The sequence below is a fragment of the Peromyscus californicus genome, unplaced genomic scaffold (assembly GCF_007827085.1).
Source record: "Peromyscus californicus insignis strain IS unplaced genomic scaffold, ASM782708v3 Scaffold_18__1_contigs__length_77618521, whole genome shotgun sequence".
NCBI classification, from domain to species: domain Eukaryota; kingdom Metazoa; phylum Chordata; class Mammalia; order Rodentia; family Cricetidae; genus Peromyscus; species Peromyscus californicus.
Genome location: NW_026294480.1, coordinates 74239656 through 74258187, shown reverse-complemented (window position 1 = coordinate 74258187; position 18532 = coordinate 74239656). Strand labels below are relative to the sequence as shown.

Below are 18532 nucleotides of genomic sequence, written 5' to 3'. Positions count from 1 at the left end.
GTGGTCATTGTGATGTATTTTGAAGTTGTCTTCAGTGAACTAATTTTTTGTACTGTTGTGTTAATTCACTTCTGATAAGATACAAAGAACCTATCTTTATAATACTTAATTACTAGAGTTTTCTACAATCCTAACTTTACTTTTTAGATCTAGAAGACTTTTCTGTGACTAGTCTGTGAATCTTTTCTCCTGTGGTTGCTTTTTATATTGCTCCTTGATCATTCTGGGTCCTGTGGCCCTGTTTCTGCCTTTCTAAGAGAAAGCGCCTAATCACCCTGCTGTCTTAGCAGTGCTAACTCACCTAATGCCTGCAGAGGGAAAGAAATAAGAGACCAGCACAGCCCAGTCTACTTTGCTTTTTTTTTCTGTCCCACTTTTGCATAATTCTTGGCTGGCTCTGATAATTTAACTGGATTCAAAAAAGATTGGTTTATTTGTGATACTACTAAAAAACTAGGGCTTCCCATATACTCCATTTTTACTGGTATATACCACTTACACAAAATAACTGGTTTCTTTGATTTCAATAGATTCATACAGTACACTCTAGCCCTATTACCTGCACCCAAGGCTGTGTTCCCCTCCTTCTCGCCCTTCTCCCCACTGCCTGTCCCAGACACTGTTTTTGCTTTCATTTGATGTAGTGTTTACCTGTATGCTTGTTTGTGCACCATGTGCATGCCTGGTTCCCTCAAAGGCCAGAATAGGATGTCGGATCCCCTGGAACTGGAATTATGGATAGTTGTAAACCTCCATATGGGCACTGGGAACCAGTCCTGATCGGTTCCCTGCAAAAACACCAAGTGCTTTTAACCAGTGAGCCACCCCTCCAGCCCCTCATTTTGTACACTCTTAAGGAAACCCCTTCTACCTGAAGCATGACACACTTTCAAAAGGTGCATTTGGAAAAATAAAATCATCACCTTGCAAGGCAATGAAATAACTGACCAACAGTATGACGTTAAATTAATGATAGTCAGCCTCACAAGCAGTTGGTTTTTTCGTTGAACTTACTATCCTCAGAACAGTGTGGATCACTCATGAAGGCATTAACACATTGCTTGGCATATACATAGAAATTAAACTGTATCACAATCCCAGGGAAGTTCCATGTCTCCCACATGAACTCCAGCTAATTGTTTAAGGCAGCAAATGTATCTGAAAGTCCAGAGGGGAGGGAAATACATGGGCAAGACCTCCCCAAAAGATGAGCTACATCCTACAAGGTTATTTATTACCAAATCTTCTTCCACCATTTCCTGATTCTCAACCAATGGATCCTGGTAGTTTTATTTGCCTTCTCAGAATAAGAAACTCAAAGAAAACTCAAGAATACAAGTCCTCATACTTAGTGCATTTTGCATTTCCACTTAAAACACCTTTTTCAGAGCACTATCCTTAGTTCCAAGGATACTAATAATAGAAAGTGTGTAACTTCCCCTTGGGTAAATTCCCTGTTCTTCTGACAGTCTTGTCTTCTCCCTCATTCACATAAGCACCTGAGAGCCTGAGGCCTCATGCTTCTTATGCTTTCCTGTAATTCCCATGGATAAGCATGGCCTGATTCTTACATCATGATCTAGTCACTCAAGAAGAGTTCCCATATATGGTGAAGTTGATAGTGTAGCCTTTGAAGCTCTTCGGTCCAAGCAGTACTGGTTGTCTTGGGTATTCCTATAGTTGCTTCCTCTGGTCTCTATTATGCCAACCAAATACACTACTTCTTATTTCCTCTGATCCTACTATTTCCATAGTGCATTAAATGTACTTTTAAAGAGATACCAAGATTCCCTTAACTCTATGAGTTCAGTTCCACTTTGTAGTGCCCCACCCCCATATGCACAAACCAGGAGATATGCATATTGGCAAATGAGGTCTAACTGAGTAATTGAGAACACCCAAGTTAATTTTAAAACTCATCAAGTTAATATAGCCTCACTTTAAGCATATTATTTTTAGCTGCTTTGTTTTAATTCGTTTAATACAATAAAGCTTAGTTCAAATTCATTTGAACTCGTCAGGTTTTTTTTTTTTTCCAATTCACTAAAATGTTTCTATTCAACTATTGTTTTTAAACAACTAATGAATCTTTTCTCTCTGGTTCCCTTGTGCAAGTGAGGTTTTTTTTTCTATGCAAACCTTAATGTATAATTGCCATGTCTCTCCTTTATCTCTCTTTGTGATACAACTTGGCAGACACTGGTTGCTTTGTGAGTTGAGTGGAAGGGGGCATACATGTATACGTGAAAAGAATAGACATCAGCACAACTATTCCTTAGTGAAATTCTTTACCTCGTAAGCTGGATTTCAGAGACTGTCATCCAATTCCAGCAAATTGGAAGTCTTTTCAGCACTGATGCTGCAGAGGTTCATTTATTTAACAGTAAGTTGACATTTCTTCTCCTAGCACCACAAAGTAAATGAATAAATAAACGTCTCTTCTCTTTGTACTGTGGGTGCTGGGGAGCAGCAGTGAGTGAGACAAGCATCCTACCGTTAGCCCAGACTTACTCCAGCAGAAACTGATCAACTTCAAATAAATCAGATACTCAGCCTGCAGATATAGCAGTCGATTTGCTGATAAACATCTTCAAGGCCATATCTACTGTCTTGATTAAGGTTTCTACTATTGTGAAGAGACACCATGACAACAGCAACTCTTATAAATAAAAAAAATAATAATAATTCGGGTGGCTTACATTTTCAGAGGTGTTAGACCATTATTATCATGGTGCAACATGGTGGTGTCCAGGCAGACATGGTGCTGGAAAAGGAGCTGAGAGTTCTACATCTTGACTCACAGGCAATAGGAAGTAGTCTGAGACACTGGGTGTAGTGTGAGCATATATGAGACCTGAAAGCCCACCCCCACAGTGACACACTTCCTCCAACAAGGCCACACCCAACCCAACAAAGCCAGACCTCCTATAGTGCCACTCCCTTTGGGGGCCATTGTCTTCTAAACCACCACATCTACAATCTTACATTCTGTAGTGCTGAGTCTGATTTAGTTTCATGGTGCTCCCCTCATCTTGAGAGGGTTATATGTCCCTTGTAATATAAGAGAGGAAAGATGAGAGCATCCTGAGGTCAAGCTTCTTAGTATTACATTAGCATTACTTTATGATCAATATCATAAAAGTTGCCATTCAGCAAAAATTTATTGTGCATTATATTAGTCAGGGTTGTCTCATGTTCTAGACTTACTGACACATAAATGTTCTTAAATTGAAGAGATGGAGACATGAAAGAATTGTTGATGTCTACTGCAATAGTGAAGTAAAAACTTGATTAACTATGAGAGGAGTACTACCAAAGGAATAAAGACCTCTTTTCTGCCTGGGGAAGGGTCTCCATGAAGGGATATCTATCCTGAGTCTTACAGTTAATAGGAGGTACAGCATACTTCTTTAGTCACTGATTACCTTGTGTATGCCAGATACTATAGTAGACCCTGTAGACACAGCAGTAAAGAAACAGACAGTGGACACATAGACAAATATGTACTAGATAGCAGTGTATACTAAGGCCAAAGTAAAGTAGAAGAGAGGGGACAGCAGAGGAGCCAGGGCTGAAGTTTGCAGAGAGTGATCAGGGATATTCTTTTCTAATGAGAATATCTAAGCAGACTCCTAAACAGTACTGAGACTGAGAAGCAGGAAAACTGTTGGGCGGGAGGAGCAACATGAACAGGGGCACACAGGGTGCAAACATCTTCAGGGAAAAGAGCAGGTTTCTCCTTGAGCACGAGCTAAGACTGGGGAGAGGGTGTGATGACTGGACCGGGTAGTGCACAGTCCTGTGAACAGCCCTCATTGTGAGCAGAGAAGAGGGCGGCTTTGAGATACTTGAAGAGTAAAGTGATGTCAGTAGGTTTCTTTGGTTATTTCAGGTTTGGATTGGTTTGGGTTTGCTTTTAGAAAGTTATCTATAGCAGTAGTGTGAAAGATGAACCTGAAAGAGAAGCAGAAGAAACCAACTTCAAGCCAGTTGTTATTATAGTGCCTGAGAGATCCTGTGCTCTATTAAGTAGGTAAGGGGAAGAAGCATGGCAGAGACAGCAAGTCCCCATGTTTCACAAGGCTGCGATCCAGTGTCTTATGTCTTGTCAATATCACGAAGTTGAAGAACAGCTCTGAAGTTTACATTTGTGTGTCTGAGTTATGATCATGTCATTGGCCAGCCCTGTGGCCTCTGAAGGAGAAGCCTAAGACTAATTTAATTTGGGACAGCAGAAATACAGATGTGGAAGTCAGAAAACAAGTCAGGGGGAAAAGTTGGCTGATACTTCCATATACTTTTTTAAAGGAGGATCAAACTATATCTTGCCAGACAGTGCATTAAACATTAGTAGAATGTGGATTTTTACAATGCTATTGGATTTGATACTTGGAAGGCTCTCAGTGACCTCAACAAGGCCAATTTCAGTAGACATGGGTCGAGACAGAGCTGTATTGTGGTTGGCTTAAAAAAATTAAAGGGCATGAGGCTGAGATCTTCCAGCCAAGGTACTCTTTTTTTCTTCTTCGGAAGCTGTGGACCTGTTAGATTTTTCTTCTCCTTTCTTTCCTTGTTTTCCTCACTTGGGGCCTAGAACCGAATGCCTGAGTTAGGGGCATGGTTGAAAGACAAGTTGAGACCTTTGTATCTCTGGTGGGAGAGAGGCCAGGGACCGAAGAGATGGTGTTGATGAGCAGATAGTGCAAGCAGCATTCTCAGTGGCCAGCTGCAGCTCAGGTAAGCCCAGAAACCTGTCTCCAGAGGGAAAGCAAGAAGACAGAGTCTGTTGTCTGTTGAGTGAGAAAGCTTAGAACCGGAAGCTGAGTTAGAATGCACGTTTGCAGGACTGGTGGGAGAAACATTAATATTATCCAAAAATTCTGCCAGTGACGGAGTGGAGTGCAGTGGCACAGTGTGAGTGTAGGTCTAGAATCTGAGGCAGTAAACTGACCCTAGTTAGGAATTGAAGCATGTATGCCTAAGTTTCTGCAGGCACAGGGACTGAGGATATTCACAGGAGGAACTTTGACATCAAGATCGTAGAAATGGAGTAGTTAATGAATGAACAGATACTGTCAGCAAGGCCTGAAATATAGGTGGCTAATTAGTACTTGTGAAGCCAAGATGGTGGTTTGGAGGGCGTGAGAAGAAAGGGACATCTGAGTTTCTGAGAACTCAAGTCAAGGCTTGGGTCCCATTCAAGGATAGGTAGGATCCAAGTAGTGACCGAGGGACCTGACTGCATGGAGGTGCAAAGCTCCAGATTTGTACCAAGTTAGGAGTTAAAAGTAACTTTCGGGACAAGAGGCGCGGTGTTTTCAGCCCGGAGAACTCAGTTACCAGAATCTCCAAGCCCCAGCTTCCAAACACTTGATCCTGTCTCTTACCTGCACTGCTGTCTCCGCCCACTGGGGGGCGGGGCTCGAGGGCGAGGCTGGTGGCTGTTCAGAAGCCTCGAGAGCCATCAGTTCCTACCAGACTCTTGCTGGGGGTGCTGTCCACCCCATGGCCGGGCGCAGGTCTTCAAACGTCTACCCCCTCCCAGGCAATAGTGGTGGTGGCCTGGAAGGGCCAGTGCCCGTGCGAGTTGATACCCCAACCTGGTTGAGCAGCCAAGCAGCCACAGGCAGATTAATGGTGCGGCCAGGTATTGGACCAAGCATCTGTCCAGGCCCTGAGGTGTGGGGAGTGCCTCTGGGTCCCTCGCCTTATGAATTCCGAGGTGGGATAGCACCCTACGGAGTGGGTGAGGCAAGGGCCTGGTCCCAGAGTTCCTCTGAGGATGCCTGCCCAGGACGCTACATCGCCCTGAGGTACATGCCAAATTTGGCACTGCCAGAGGACGTTTCAGCCATACAGAAAGAGATGGAGCAGCTGGCCAAGGAGCTGAGACAGAAGAGGATGACCCTGGGGTACTCACAGGCCGATGTGGGGTTCGCTGTAGGAGCTATGTTTGGGAAGGTTCTCAGCCAGACGACCATATGCCGCTTCGAGGCCCAGCAGCTCAGCCTTGCCAACATGTGGAAGCTGCGACCCCTGCTGAAAATGTGGCTAGAGGAAGTAGATGAGAAGAACCTTCTGGGCATATGCAGAATGGAGATGATCCTGCAGCAGGCCCGGAAGCGGAGACGTGCTAGCAGAGAGAGACGCATTGGGAGCAATCTGGAGAAACTGTTCTTGCAGTGTCCAGAGCCCACGCCCCAGCAAATCAGCTATATTGCTGGGCGCCTCCGGCTGCAGAAGGATCTGGTCCAAGTGTGGTTTTCTAACCGGAGCCAGATGGGCAGTTGGCCAAGCAGTGATACCTCCCGGAGGGAGGATGTGGGGGCAACGGGGTCTCCTTTCCCAGGGCCACCAGTGTGCTTTACCCTAGCACCGGGGCTCCATTTTGATTTTCCCCACTGTGGGGGATCATGTCTTACACCCCTGTACTCCTCTACCCCATTTCCTGTGCGAGGAGCCCTGCTGTCGGCCCCAGCCACCACTCTGGGCCTCCCCAGGCTGTTAAGCTGAGGGACTTACCCTGCAGGGGAAGATCAGAGAATAGAGAGAGAAGAGGGGCTTGTTTGGGGGTTTTAGCCTTCAGTTCTCTGCCTAAAGAATTTAAAGGCTGGATCTACGACGGGAGGGTGGGAGGGAAGTTAAAGCTGGTCACTAGCTTCATTTTGTTCTTACCTTTGTTTGTCCCTGGCGTTGGCATTACAATATATTTGTGGCTTCAACACTTGTTTCTCTTTTTTTTATTATTAAAGACGTGCCCATTGTTACTTATTGTTTCAGGAATCACAAAGAGTTTACTTCTTTAAGAACACAGTATAAGATTAAAAATGCAAGTCACAGAAAACTACTATACCAGCTTTTATTACAAACAAACAGCTTTGCACAAACACAAAATCTAGAATGACAATTACTCCCTGGGAAGGCCTAGAAATGGAATAGGAAGTAGAACAAAAGCCCTTTCAGACCCATGAACTGCCTGGGAGCCCCTTCCCCCCCATCCACCTTTTCACTTCCAGCCAGGGTGGTGGGGTGCATGTAAGGGTCGGTTCTCCACCTTCTCTGGGTATGCACTGCCCTGGGCCTCGCCTACCCTGACTAGTAGTGGTCATTCTGATCCAAACCTGATGGTTACTGAGGTTGGAAGCTGAAGCACCGCAGTCCTCAGCCCTAATTCTCTCTTAATTCTAAGAATTTCTTTTGGCTTGTTCCTTGGGATATCCTTTACTTTGTTTGACGCTGTGCCGTGCCTCTAGGATCATTCTTGTAGTAGTTCCCTGATGGTTTGAATAGTGATGGCCAGGGCACTGTTCTTCCTGCTGTCCACACTTGACTCTACAGAACTGCTTCTCAACGGGCACTTAAGCCCCTTTTCCAACCTTTTCCCCAAAGCTGATTTTTTTTCAAGTTTTCCACTTCCATTCTGATCAATTCCTAATCTTCCTGTTCAGGGCTGGGGATAGAGCACGCAAAGGCCCTGGGTTTGATCCCAGCATCAAAAAAAAAAAAAAAAAAAAAAAAAAAAAAAAAATTTTTAAAAATCTCTTTGACTTTTGATTTTCTGGTGCAGACCTGCACAGGGTCTCTTAAAACTCCATCACTGTGATGTAACCTGGGCGACGGCTTTCTGCTGACTCGCCAGGTTCTGCCGCCATGCCTTTTCCTCATCAATATTCCAAATGATATAGCCAGGGCGTTTTCAGAGATCATACTGTGTCACTTTTATTTTGCACTTTGTTTTCTGAGTTAATTTTGGTTTTTATTCATGGTCTTTTCATGGTTTCTTCTGGTTCTTTTCATTATTCTTTTTTCTAATTTGTTTCTGAAGTAATTACTTTTTTTATGTGTTATTTCTTGTTTTGTTCTGTTTTCTGGTGCCTGTTTGAGAGGTGCCTCAGGGGAGTCAGAAGGAGAAGCTGTGGCGAACTCACCCTGACCTTTTTCCTGGATTCCATGACTGATTTTATCAGCACACATGAGTCAGACAAACCTAATGCCCCTAGTTAGTAAGTTCTTCCTCATTATAGAAACTGATAGTTCAGTATTAACTATTACGTCTGGTAAAATTTACTATTGCAACCATTTTTTGAGTGTAAATTCAGTTTGTACAACTGAATTATATTCAAAATATGCAACTATACTGCCCTCCTATTCCAATTCTGTGTCACAGTTCTGAAGTGTGAACTCTGTAGCCACTGTGCACTAACTCCTTTCCTCCAGACCCGAACCATCTGCTTTGTGTCTCTGTGAATTTGTGTATTCCAGATATTTACATTAGTATATTCGTATAATGTTCCCTATGTCTGACTTATCTCACTTGGCATGTTTTCAAGTCTTGTATATGTTGCAGTATTTGTCAGAATTCATTCTTTTTATGACTGGACAATATTCCACTGCATAAATATACTATGATTTGTGTATCTGTCTACTTAGACTAATATTGCTATGCAGAGTTGTACTAGAGACTCCATTGAATCTGTATTTTCAATTCTCTTGAGTAAATACCTAAGAATAAAATGGCTGAGTCAGGTGGTTCTATTAACTTATTTTCTTTTAATAACATTTTTATTAATTCTTTGGGAATTTCATTCAATGTATTGCTCATATTCATTCCCAGCCCCCAACTCCTCCCAGATCCATCCCCATCTCTCTACCCACCCAACTTTGTTTTCTCTCAATTGATTTTTTTCTTATCTCCATCCAGCCCAGTCTATGTTCCCAAATTGTCTTGAGTCTGGGGCTTGCCCTGGAGTGTGGTCAAAACTGACTCTCCTTCTCCCAGCAATTGGCATTGTTGAGTGCCAGTAGCGCATCAGCTAGGGGTAGGAATTCATGCCCACCTCTCCCCTCCATGCTGGGATTTTCTCTGGCTTGAGCTTGCGTGGGTCTTGTGCCTGCTGTCACCACTACTGTGCACTCACATGTGCAAATGCCCTGCTGAGTCCAGAAGACACTGTCCTTATAGTCGTCCACTGCCCCGACTCTGTCTTACCCCCACCCCCCCTCTTCCACAGGGACCCCTGAGCCTTTGGGGAGTGGGTAAATAGAGCTGAGCCCTCTGCCGTCTCTTATTCTCTGCATGGTGGCCAGTTGTGGGTCCCTGTTAATTGCCAAGAATTGCAGGATTATTAACTTTTTGAGACACTGCCAATGGTCTTCCTCAGCAGATGTGCCATTTTGAATCCCCTCTAGGAACATATAGGGTTCAGTTTCTCCGTATTCCTGCCAACACTTGTTATCCCCCTATCATTTTTCCCATTATACCCTTCTTAGTAGATGTGAAGTGATCGTTCATTGTGGTTTATATTTGCATTTCTTCAATGAATGATATTTCACAAATGATATTGAGCTTCTTTTCATATGCTAATTGTCCATTTGTTTTTTCTCTTCTTTAAAGGAATGTTGATTCAATTATTTTGCCCATTTTTAAATTGGTATTTCTTTCTTTACATATCCTAGATGTTAAAACCTTTATCAGATATGTAATTTGCAAATATTTTCTTTCATTCTGAGGATTGTCCTTTTACTCTTCATATTGTCCTTTTGATGCACAAAAGTCTTTAATTTTATATGGTGGCCTAGTTATATATACAAGATATTGTGAAACTACAGTAGTTTATACAGTATGATGGGGGAAAATCACAGAAAAAGAAATTTGACTCTTGAGTTTATTGGAATGCAAATTGGTGCCACCATCATGAAAGGCTGTTAGGTAATTCACATGAAAACCTTTTAATTTTTCCATGACCCATCATTTTAACATGTAAGAATATTTATGAGAAGATACTTGTGTGCATACGTGAAAAAATTCAGAGGTAGGAGTAAGCATTACAATATTCCTTTTATTACTTAAAAATAAAGGTGTATTTGTTATTTTGACTTAAATCTCACGATGTAGCCCAGGTTATTTTTGAATTAGGATTATACTCTTTTCCCATCACACTCAGCCCTAAGAAATGTTTTGTTTCTCTGTTTTTAATTGAAAATAGATTTTATACAATATATTCTGATCATGTTTTCCCACCCAGAACTCCTCCCAAAGCCTCTCCACCCATACCCTTCCTCTCTTTGTATGTATGTGTGTGTGTATGTGTGTATGTGTGTGTGTATGTGTGTGTATGTGTGTATGTATGTATGTATGTATGTGTGTGTATGTATGTGTGTATGTATGTGTGTATGTATGTATGTATGTGTGTGTATGTGTGTATGTGTGTATGTGTGTATGTATGTATGTATGTGTGTATGTATGTATGTATGTCTATCATCTCTCTCATTAAAAATCAAACAGGCAACAACAAAAAAATGATAGAATAGGAAAAAACAGAAAAATGAAAGGCAAAGAAAATGCACAGGAAACACATACAGACACAGAGACACACACATTTGCTCATATAGAAGTCCCACAAAAACACACAATTGGAAACTATAATACATGAGCAAAAGGTGAGATTTTTTTTTAAAAAAAAAATGCCCAGACAAAGCATATGAAACAAAAAAACCTCCAAAAATACCATTGAGTTCATTTTGTGTTAGCCATCTGCTGCTAGGCATGGGGTCTTCCTTTACATGAGATTTGTGTACGCAGTGAGACTCCATTGGAGAAAACTAACTTTTCCTTTGCGATCAGTTGTCAATTGAAGATAGCTTATAGTTCAGGGATGGGGCTTGTGTCCACTTCTGCTATCAATGCTGGGACCCCATCTGCCTTGGACCTGTGCTATCCCTGTGCATGCCGCCACAGTCTCTGTGAGTTTTTATGTGTGTCAACTGTATTGTTTCTGAAAGACCTTGTTTCTTTGGTGTCCTCCATCCCCACTGGCTCTTGCAATCTATCCACCTCCTCTTCTGCAATGTTCCCTAAGTACCGAGGGGAGGGAATTGATAGAGGCATCCCATTTAGGATTGAGTGTTTCAAGGTCTCTCACTCTCCATACATTGTCCAGTTATCTACTACAAGAGGAAACTTCTCTGATGGTGGCTGAGCAAGACACTGATCTATGAGTATAATAGAATTGTTATGTTCTTTTAGCAGAAGAGTAGTATTTGGTTTTTCCCTAGGTCCATGGCCCAGTCTCCGGTTCTTGACCTCCAGAAGAGGGTCAGGCCCGGGTTCCACCCATTGAATGGGCCTGAATCAGAACTAGGAGCGGCTGGTTACGCCTGCAGCTGTTGTGCCACTACTGCCCTTCGACATGTAGGCAGGTCACCATTGTAGACAGCGGGTTTGGCGGCTTCGTTAGTGTTTACCTCCCGCCTCTGATGTGAGGGTGAAGGTTCTAATTAGGCACTGACTCAACTTGTCTGTGTTCAATGAGATATGTAGGTATTGTCCTCAGCAATGGGGCATTACGATCAGTTTGTGGAGAGGAACTAATGGCCTTAGCAGTATCTGGGTTGTTTGGGAGTTTCCATGGGCCTCCTTTGGCCAACAGCTCAATTAGATGTAATCCACTCCGGGCAGTGGAGGTTTCACTTAATTGCAAGAAATGTCCAATTGGAATGTTTCCCTCCCATTATTTGGTGATTCTATTTATATTTTTCATATGTGTATAGAAGCTAAGAAGCCTCTAGTATAGTAGGTTTCCTTACAACTCTTTAAAGGGCCTTTAGTTTTAGATCTCTTCTCTGTGCTCCTTCTCGTGCCTTCATCTTCCCTCCCCAACTCTATTTAACCCTCCTTTCCCAGTCTCACCCCCCACCCCCTGTCCATCTATAACTATCTACTCTTTTTTATCCTTTCTTGAGAGATACTTCCCTCCCCACGAATCCCTTATTCTGTACCTAGCCTCTATGGTTATAGGGATTGTAGCTTGCCTTTCAAAGACTTAACAGCTAATATACATATGTAAGCAAATCGGTGCCATATTTGGGGTTTTGGGGGGTGCTAGGTTACCTCATTCACAATTATTTTTTCTAGCTCCATCCATTTGCCTGTTAGTTTTATGATTTTGGTTTTTAAATAGCTGAGTAATGTTACATTGTGTAAATGGTACCACATTTTCTTTATCTGCTCATCCATTGACAAACATCCAGGCTGTTTTCAGTTTCTGACTCTTATAAATAGAGCAGCAATAGACATGAAAGAGCAAGTGTCTCTGTAGTAGAATGTAGAGTTCTTTAGATATATGGCTAAGAGTGATATAGCTGGATCTTCAGGTAGATCTATTTCCAGCTTCTTGATTTCTATAGTGGCTGTACATGTTTGCATCATCACTAGAAGTAGGTAAGTGTTATCCTTTCTCTACATCCTGGCCAGAATGAGGTATCATTTTTTTTATTCATCTTGACCATTCTTAGTGGGGTAATATGAAATCTCAAAGTAATTTTATTTGCATTTTGCTGGTGACTAAAGATGTTGAACATTTCTGCAAGTATTTCTCAGCCATTTGGGTTTCCTCTTTTGAGAATTCCCTGTTTAGATCTGTACCCTATTTTTAATTGTTTTCTTGATATCCAGGCTTTTTAGTTCTCTGTATATTTTGGATATTAGCCCTCTATTGGATGTGTAGTTGGTTAAAAAAAAAAAGTCTTTTCCCATTCTGTAACCTGCTGCTTTATCCAAATGATGATAATGTTCTTTGCCATACATAAGCTTTTCAGTTTCATAAGTCCCATTTAATAATTGTTGCTCTTAGTGCCTGTGCTATTTAATGAGTTCAGAATTATTCCCCACTTTCTCTTCTATCAAATTCAGTGTATTTGGTCTTACATTGCAGTCCTTGGTCTTTTGGAGTTAAGTGTTATGCAGGTTAATAAATATGAATCTATTTGGATTCTCCTACGTGCAGTCATCCAGTTTGACATGTGCCATGTATAAAAGAAGCTGTCTTTCTCCAGTGTGTATTTCTTGCTTCTTTATCAATATCGGGTGTCCATAAATATGTGGACTTGGGTGTGGGTCTTCAGTTCTGTTTTGATTTGTGTGTCTGTTTTTATATCAATACCATGCTGTTTTTATTTCTATAACTCTGCAGTACAATTTGAGATTAGAGATGGTGATACATCCAGCAGTTCTTTTATTATTCAGGATTTTTTTAATCTCTCCTTGGTTTTTTGTGTCCCCATATAAACTGGAAATTTTCCATTTAATTTCTGTGGAGAATTATGTTGGAATTTTGATGGGGATTGCATGAATCTGAAGATTGTTAGGATGGCCATTTTCACTATGTTAATCCATGAGCATGGGGAATTTTTCCATCTTGTGATATCTTCTTCAGTTTCTTTCCCTAGTGTGATAAAGTTTTTATCACACAGTTCTTTTACTTTGATGGAAGTTTTTGTCAGCTGTAGATGTTTTCTGTACCATTTTTAGGGTCTTTTTTGTATACAGTCATATTGTCTGTGAATAAAGATACTTTGACTTCTTTTCGTATTTGTATCCCCTAGATCTCCTTCAGTTATCTTATTGCTCTAGCTAAGACATCAAATATTATATTGAGTAGATGTGGAGAGAGTGGACATCCTTGTCTTGTTTCTGATCTTAGTGGAAATGCTTTGAGTATCTCTCTTTTTAGGTTGCTGTCAGCTATGGGTTTGCTGTGTATTTCCTTTATTATTTTGAGTATATCTCGTATGTCCCTAGTCTCTCCAGGACTTTTATCATGAAGGATAAAAGTAGATGTAGATGGTAATGTGGTTTTTGTCTTTCAGTCTGTTTATGTGGTGGATTACATTTATCAATTTACATATGTCCCAACAACTATTTTTGAAAAACCTGTTCAAAATTTAACAATCCACAGCATACCTTTATCCCAGTCATCTTTGTCTGTAAAATAGTAATTTCTCGTTATAAAATACTTCTTTATTTTATTTTATTTTACAATACAATTCAGTCCTACATATCAGCCACAGATTTCCTTGTTCTACCCCCTTCCCTTGCCCCCAACACACCCCCCATTCCCACCTCACCCAGGGACTGAGATCAACCTGGTAGACTCAGTCCAGGTAGGTCCAGTTCCCTCCTCCCAGGCCGAGCCAAGCGATCCTGCATAGGCCCCAGGTTTCAAACAGCCAACTCATGCAATGAGCACAGGACCCGGTCCCACTGCCTGGATGCCTCCCAAAGAGATCAAGCCAATCAACTGTCTCACCCATTCAGAGGGCCTGATCCAGTTGGGGGCCCCTCAGCCATTGCTCTGGGAGTCCAATTAGCGAGAAAGAGGAGGGTTTATATGAGCGAGAATAGTTGAGACCAAGGTTGGATAAAGCACAGGGACAAATAGCCAAACGAATGGAAACACATGAACTATAAAATACTTCTTAAAAGAACAAATGCAACCTTTTCAATTTTGCTTGCATTTGTTATTTCTATAAAAGACATTTCTCTAAACAGGAGTGTAGCTGGAAGTTTTGTGGGACACAGGAAAACTTCCAGCTACACAGGAGTACTGAGTCATAAACACACACACACACACACACACACACACACACACACACACACTTATATATCTAGTATGTTAGGCTTTAGAAGACATTGCAAAAGATTAAGATTTTAGGGAATTTTAAAAAACCAAATGCCCATTAATTCAAGAGTGTGATGTTGCTCAGAAAGTGTAGACACCTGCCATATGTCTATTTTCTTGTGCACCATGGTAATTTACAATAACTATCTGTGTGTTTATATACCTTTGTGTGGTTAACCCATATTTAGAGTATAATATAACCCAAGTCATTTCTGTGTTTCAGAATGTTTATTTTCAATTTTAAAAAGTATTTGAAAATATAAAATTCTGCTTTTAACACAGAACCTTCCATGCTTGTCATTTTTGAAGCAACCAAACGAATACAAAGGAGACCTATGAATTTGTGCATTGAAAGGCAGGGTCGGTTTCTAGGATTCTTTCTCTATCCATTTGAAGCCATCCTGGTACCTAGTAGAATCCTTAAAGCAAGCCCCTGGTAACATCAGAGAACAAGAACACTACAGGAAGCCCAGGAAGGGGCTCTGTGAGTTGTTGCCATAAGTTCTTGGCCACTCAGCCGCCTCACTGCAGCTAGAAGACCTGCTGTGAACTTGCACAGAGCTGGATGCTTTGGCTTGAACTTGGACATCTTAGACTTCCCTCCTCCTGACTCCCAACAAAACGACAAAATAAAACTGACTTTACTTACTACTGTTCACTCTTCGACTGCCTGCTTGCCAAAGACTCCATTGAAACAGGAAAAATTGGGGCCTTCTGAAAAAGTCACTACATTTTAAATTCATTCCTTCTAAAACTGTACAGCATGTTTGGCATTCCTTCTGCAAGGGAATGACTGTTTTGTTTCACAGTTAGTCCTCTTTTTTCTGTTAGCCTGTATAGACTAGGACGCTTCCAAGTAGTGGATGTAACTGTCAGGGCAGTATTATGACAGATACTTACTTAATTTGATTTGTTGTTTTAGAGTGGATGATAATGCATAAATTTAAAACTCATGATTGAGTAGAGTAAAATCTTTTTATGTATCAGAATTGGAGGTTTTATTAAAGATACTTTTAGAGGCTTAGGCACAATGGTTAAGAGAATGGGAGATATTCAAAAGGAATGAACACAGGCCTCTCAAAGAAAACCACCCTCTGTTGTCCTTAGAGTAGTCATACAAACTATTCTTGTAGTTTCTGTTTCTTTGTAATATTTGTATTTATTCTTTGAGAACTTCATACAAGTACAAATATACTGTTATTTTTATTATCTGCACCTCTGCCTTCACTCCCAACTCACCCAGGACTTTCCCCAACACATTCTCCTCCCAACTTTGTGTCCTGTTCTTCTTTTATTATTTTATAATCTACTGAATCCAATTTAAAATCTTAATATAAGTCTTTTTAGTTAAAAACAAATCTTTGTGGGTAGGGCATTGCATAAGACTATCAAACAAAATTTGCTGGATTAGCTGGCTTAAACATCAGAATTCTGTCTCCACACTGGTATGGAGTCTGAATGTGAGATCTGTGTATTAGCACTGAGAGAAGGCCAGGTTTGTCTCCTTGGCTCTCAGACGACCTCCTTCTCCTTGCATCTTTGTTATCTTTCTTCTGAATGTCTTGCTCATATCCCTCATGTATGAGGCTGTGAATCTCATTTGTTTATAATCTACTCTAATAATCTCTTTTAGCTGAACTATCTGTAAAGAGCCTATCTCTGAACACAGGCATAATCTGGGAGTAATACCATGGCATGTGAGTATTTTTGGAGATACTGTTTCTCCCATAAATGAGCTAAAATTTAAACTAAATTGACATGTTTTTATCTAGTCACAAATAGATGAGTTATTACTTGGGGTATGTGTACATATACATATACATCATATACGTATAAGTGTGTTTCTGGGTTTCAATATGGGCTCGGTAACCTACTGTCCCTGTTACTTTAAACAAGTTAATTCATTTAAGAGCCTTGGTTTACATCTATCAATGAACAGGATAAAAGTTGATAAAATTTGGCTACTATTGAAAGAAATCTTCAGGAAATCTATCTCTTATGTAGCACCAAATAACTGTTTCTTCATAATGCTGCTATCACAGTTTGCCTATGATTTGCTTATAGCTCACAAAAATAATTCTTCTGCATCTCTGTAAACTAAAGCATTTAACAACTGGTAGCCCAAAATAAATAAAAGAGCAGAAAGTATAGTCATTAGTCTCAGTTGCCAGAGAACTTTCATAATAGAAAATTTCAATGCTGATGATAATGGTTGAAATATAAGTATAAAGCTGGCAATGGTGGCACACACCATAATCTCTGTACTCAGGAGGCTGAGACATGCAGATCTCTGTACACAGATCTCAGTACAGGGCTAGCCTGAACTACTGTACAGTACAGGCTAGCCTGTCTCAAAAGAGACAGGGATTGGGACAGATTTATAACTGTCTGTTCTCTTAGTTGACAACTAGGTAATAGGACAATTGACAATGTTTTCACTTAAAGGATTCAGATTGAACCTTTCTGACAACCATATAGCATTATATAGTTTAAATGAATGTTCTCTCTTTTTTCCAGCCTACATGTGCATAATATCCACAGTAAGAACAAAGCAGTATACCTAGGATTTATATCAGAGGCTGGTGAAGCAGAATGCAGGTGTGAGCAGAGCATGTGGCACACTCACCAGACTGAGAGCTGCACAGAAGGCTGCCTTCTTGATCAGCTGTTTCTCATTTCCTCTTCCCAAATACAAGCATGATCCTCCCATTGTTCATGCAATCTCTTCATTGAACATTACTATTATGTAGATGAAGAAAAGTCCAGATGTCCTCTAAAGTCTACATTTAAAGGTTTGGTCTCTACCTTGGTCCAGCTGGAAGGTCGTGGTGCTTTAGAAAGTGGGACCTAATGGAGGGCTTCCATTTATTTGGGACATACACTTGAAGGGATAATGGGACCTGGCCCCTCCCCTTCATCTTTTTGCTTTCTGGACATAAGAGGAATGCGTTTGCTCTGCCACATGCCCCCACCACTATGTGTACTTCACCTAAGCCCCAAGCCAGCAGGACCAAATGGGTATGGACTGAACTCTTCAGAAGAGTGAGCCTAGATAAACCTTGCATCCATGTAAATTGATTGTCTCAGGTGTTTGTTACAGTAACAGAGGTGGACCAGGAGAAATAACCACGTACTCTCTGGCTTTTCTAAGATCTGCTATTCCAGCTTGCTAGAGCTGTCAAGGCACCTCAGAGTAGATGGCTTAAGCCAGAAGCTATTGTCCCTGGAGACTGAAAGTCTCAGATTAATGTGAAGGAGGGACTGGTTCACTGGCAAGCTGTAAACCAAGAGTGTCTTCCCTCTTTCCTTGCATGAAGTCACCTCTCTGTGACGCTGTGTGTCATCTTCCTTCTATGCATGTCTTTGTCCACACTGCCATGTCATATAAAGGTAATAATCATCCTGATATGCTTAGTGCTGGGCCTACCCAATGACTTCTTTTACATTGATCACCTCTATAAAGACCTAAGCTCCAAGTAAGATCATGTTTTAAGATATGAAAACTTAGAATATCAATTTGAAGGGACTATAATTCAACCCATAATACCTACCACTCCCAGGGAAAATCCAAGTTTGTATTGGAAAACAGATATGAGAAGACAGTTGAACAGAAGACAGTTTTTCCCTACAAAGGAATTAAATAGGAGATAGCAACATGATTAAAAAAGAAAACTCATTAGACATAGAACCACACTGTTTCAGGTCTATGGTCTATCTTTTTGGCACTTTTCTAAATAATATCACTATTCTATATATACCTTGTGAGGAAGGAGAAAGAGAGAGAGAGAGAGAGAGAGGGAGAGAGAGAGAGAGAGAGAGAGAGAGAGAGAGAGAGAAGGAGTTTTCTGGAAATCAAATCTAGAGCTTTATACATACCAACCATGCCCTGTACAACTGAGCTATATCCGGTATCTCGGTATCTCTTCTCTGGAAATTTGAAAATATGTCTCAACTAAAAACCGTGGGGCTTCCTATATACAAATAATAAACAGGCTGAGAAAGAAATCAGAGAATCAACATCCTTTACAATAGTCTCAAATAATATAAAATATCTCAGCATAACTTTAATCAAG

At 41.0% G+C, this 18532-nt stretch overlaps 2 protein-coding genes across 17 annotated transcripts in view; both read left to right on the top strand.

The window, feature by feature from the left end:
- The window catches only part of Fam172a (family with sequence similarity 172 member A), a 483175-nt gene that overhangs the window by 328660 nt on the left and 135983 nt on the right, over positions 1-18532 (top strand). Inside the window, exon 10 of one of the 16 annotated variants that reach the window (XM_052743681.1) lies at positions 16093-16160. The exons of the other annotated variants lie outside the window; for them this stretch is intronic. Coding sequence (XP_052599641.1) covers positions 16093-16145 — 53 coding nt within the window. The 3' untranslated portion in view covers positions 16146-16160. Of the gene's footprint in view, positions 1-16092; positions 16161-18532 lie in introns of those variants that run through there. 16 annotated transcript variants of the gene reach the window in all.
- Pou5f2 (POU domain class 5, transcription factor 2) lies at positions 2100-6608 on the top strand. Its single transcript, XM_052743694.1, has one exon. The coding sequence runs from the start codon at positions 5506-5508 to the stop codon at positions 6511-6513; it is 1008 nt and encodes a 335-aa protein (XP_052599654.1). The 5' UTR covers positions 2100-5505; the 3' UTR covers positions 6514-6608.

Bases quoted from the DNA above. Each gene is read 5' to 3' on its own strand.
- Pou5f2 (XM_052743694.1), top strand. From the start codon at position 5,506: ATGGCCGGGCGCAGGTCTTCAAACGTCTACCCCCTCCCAGGCAATAGT.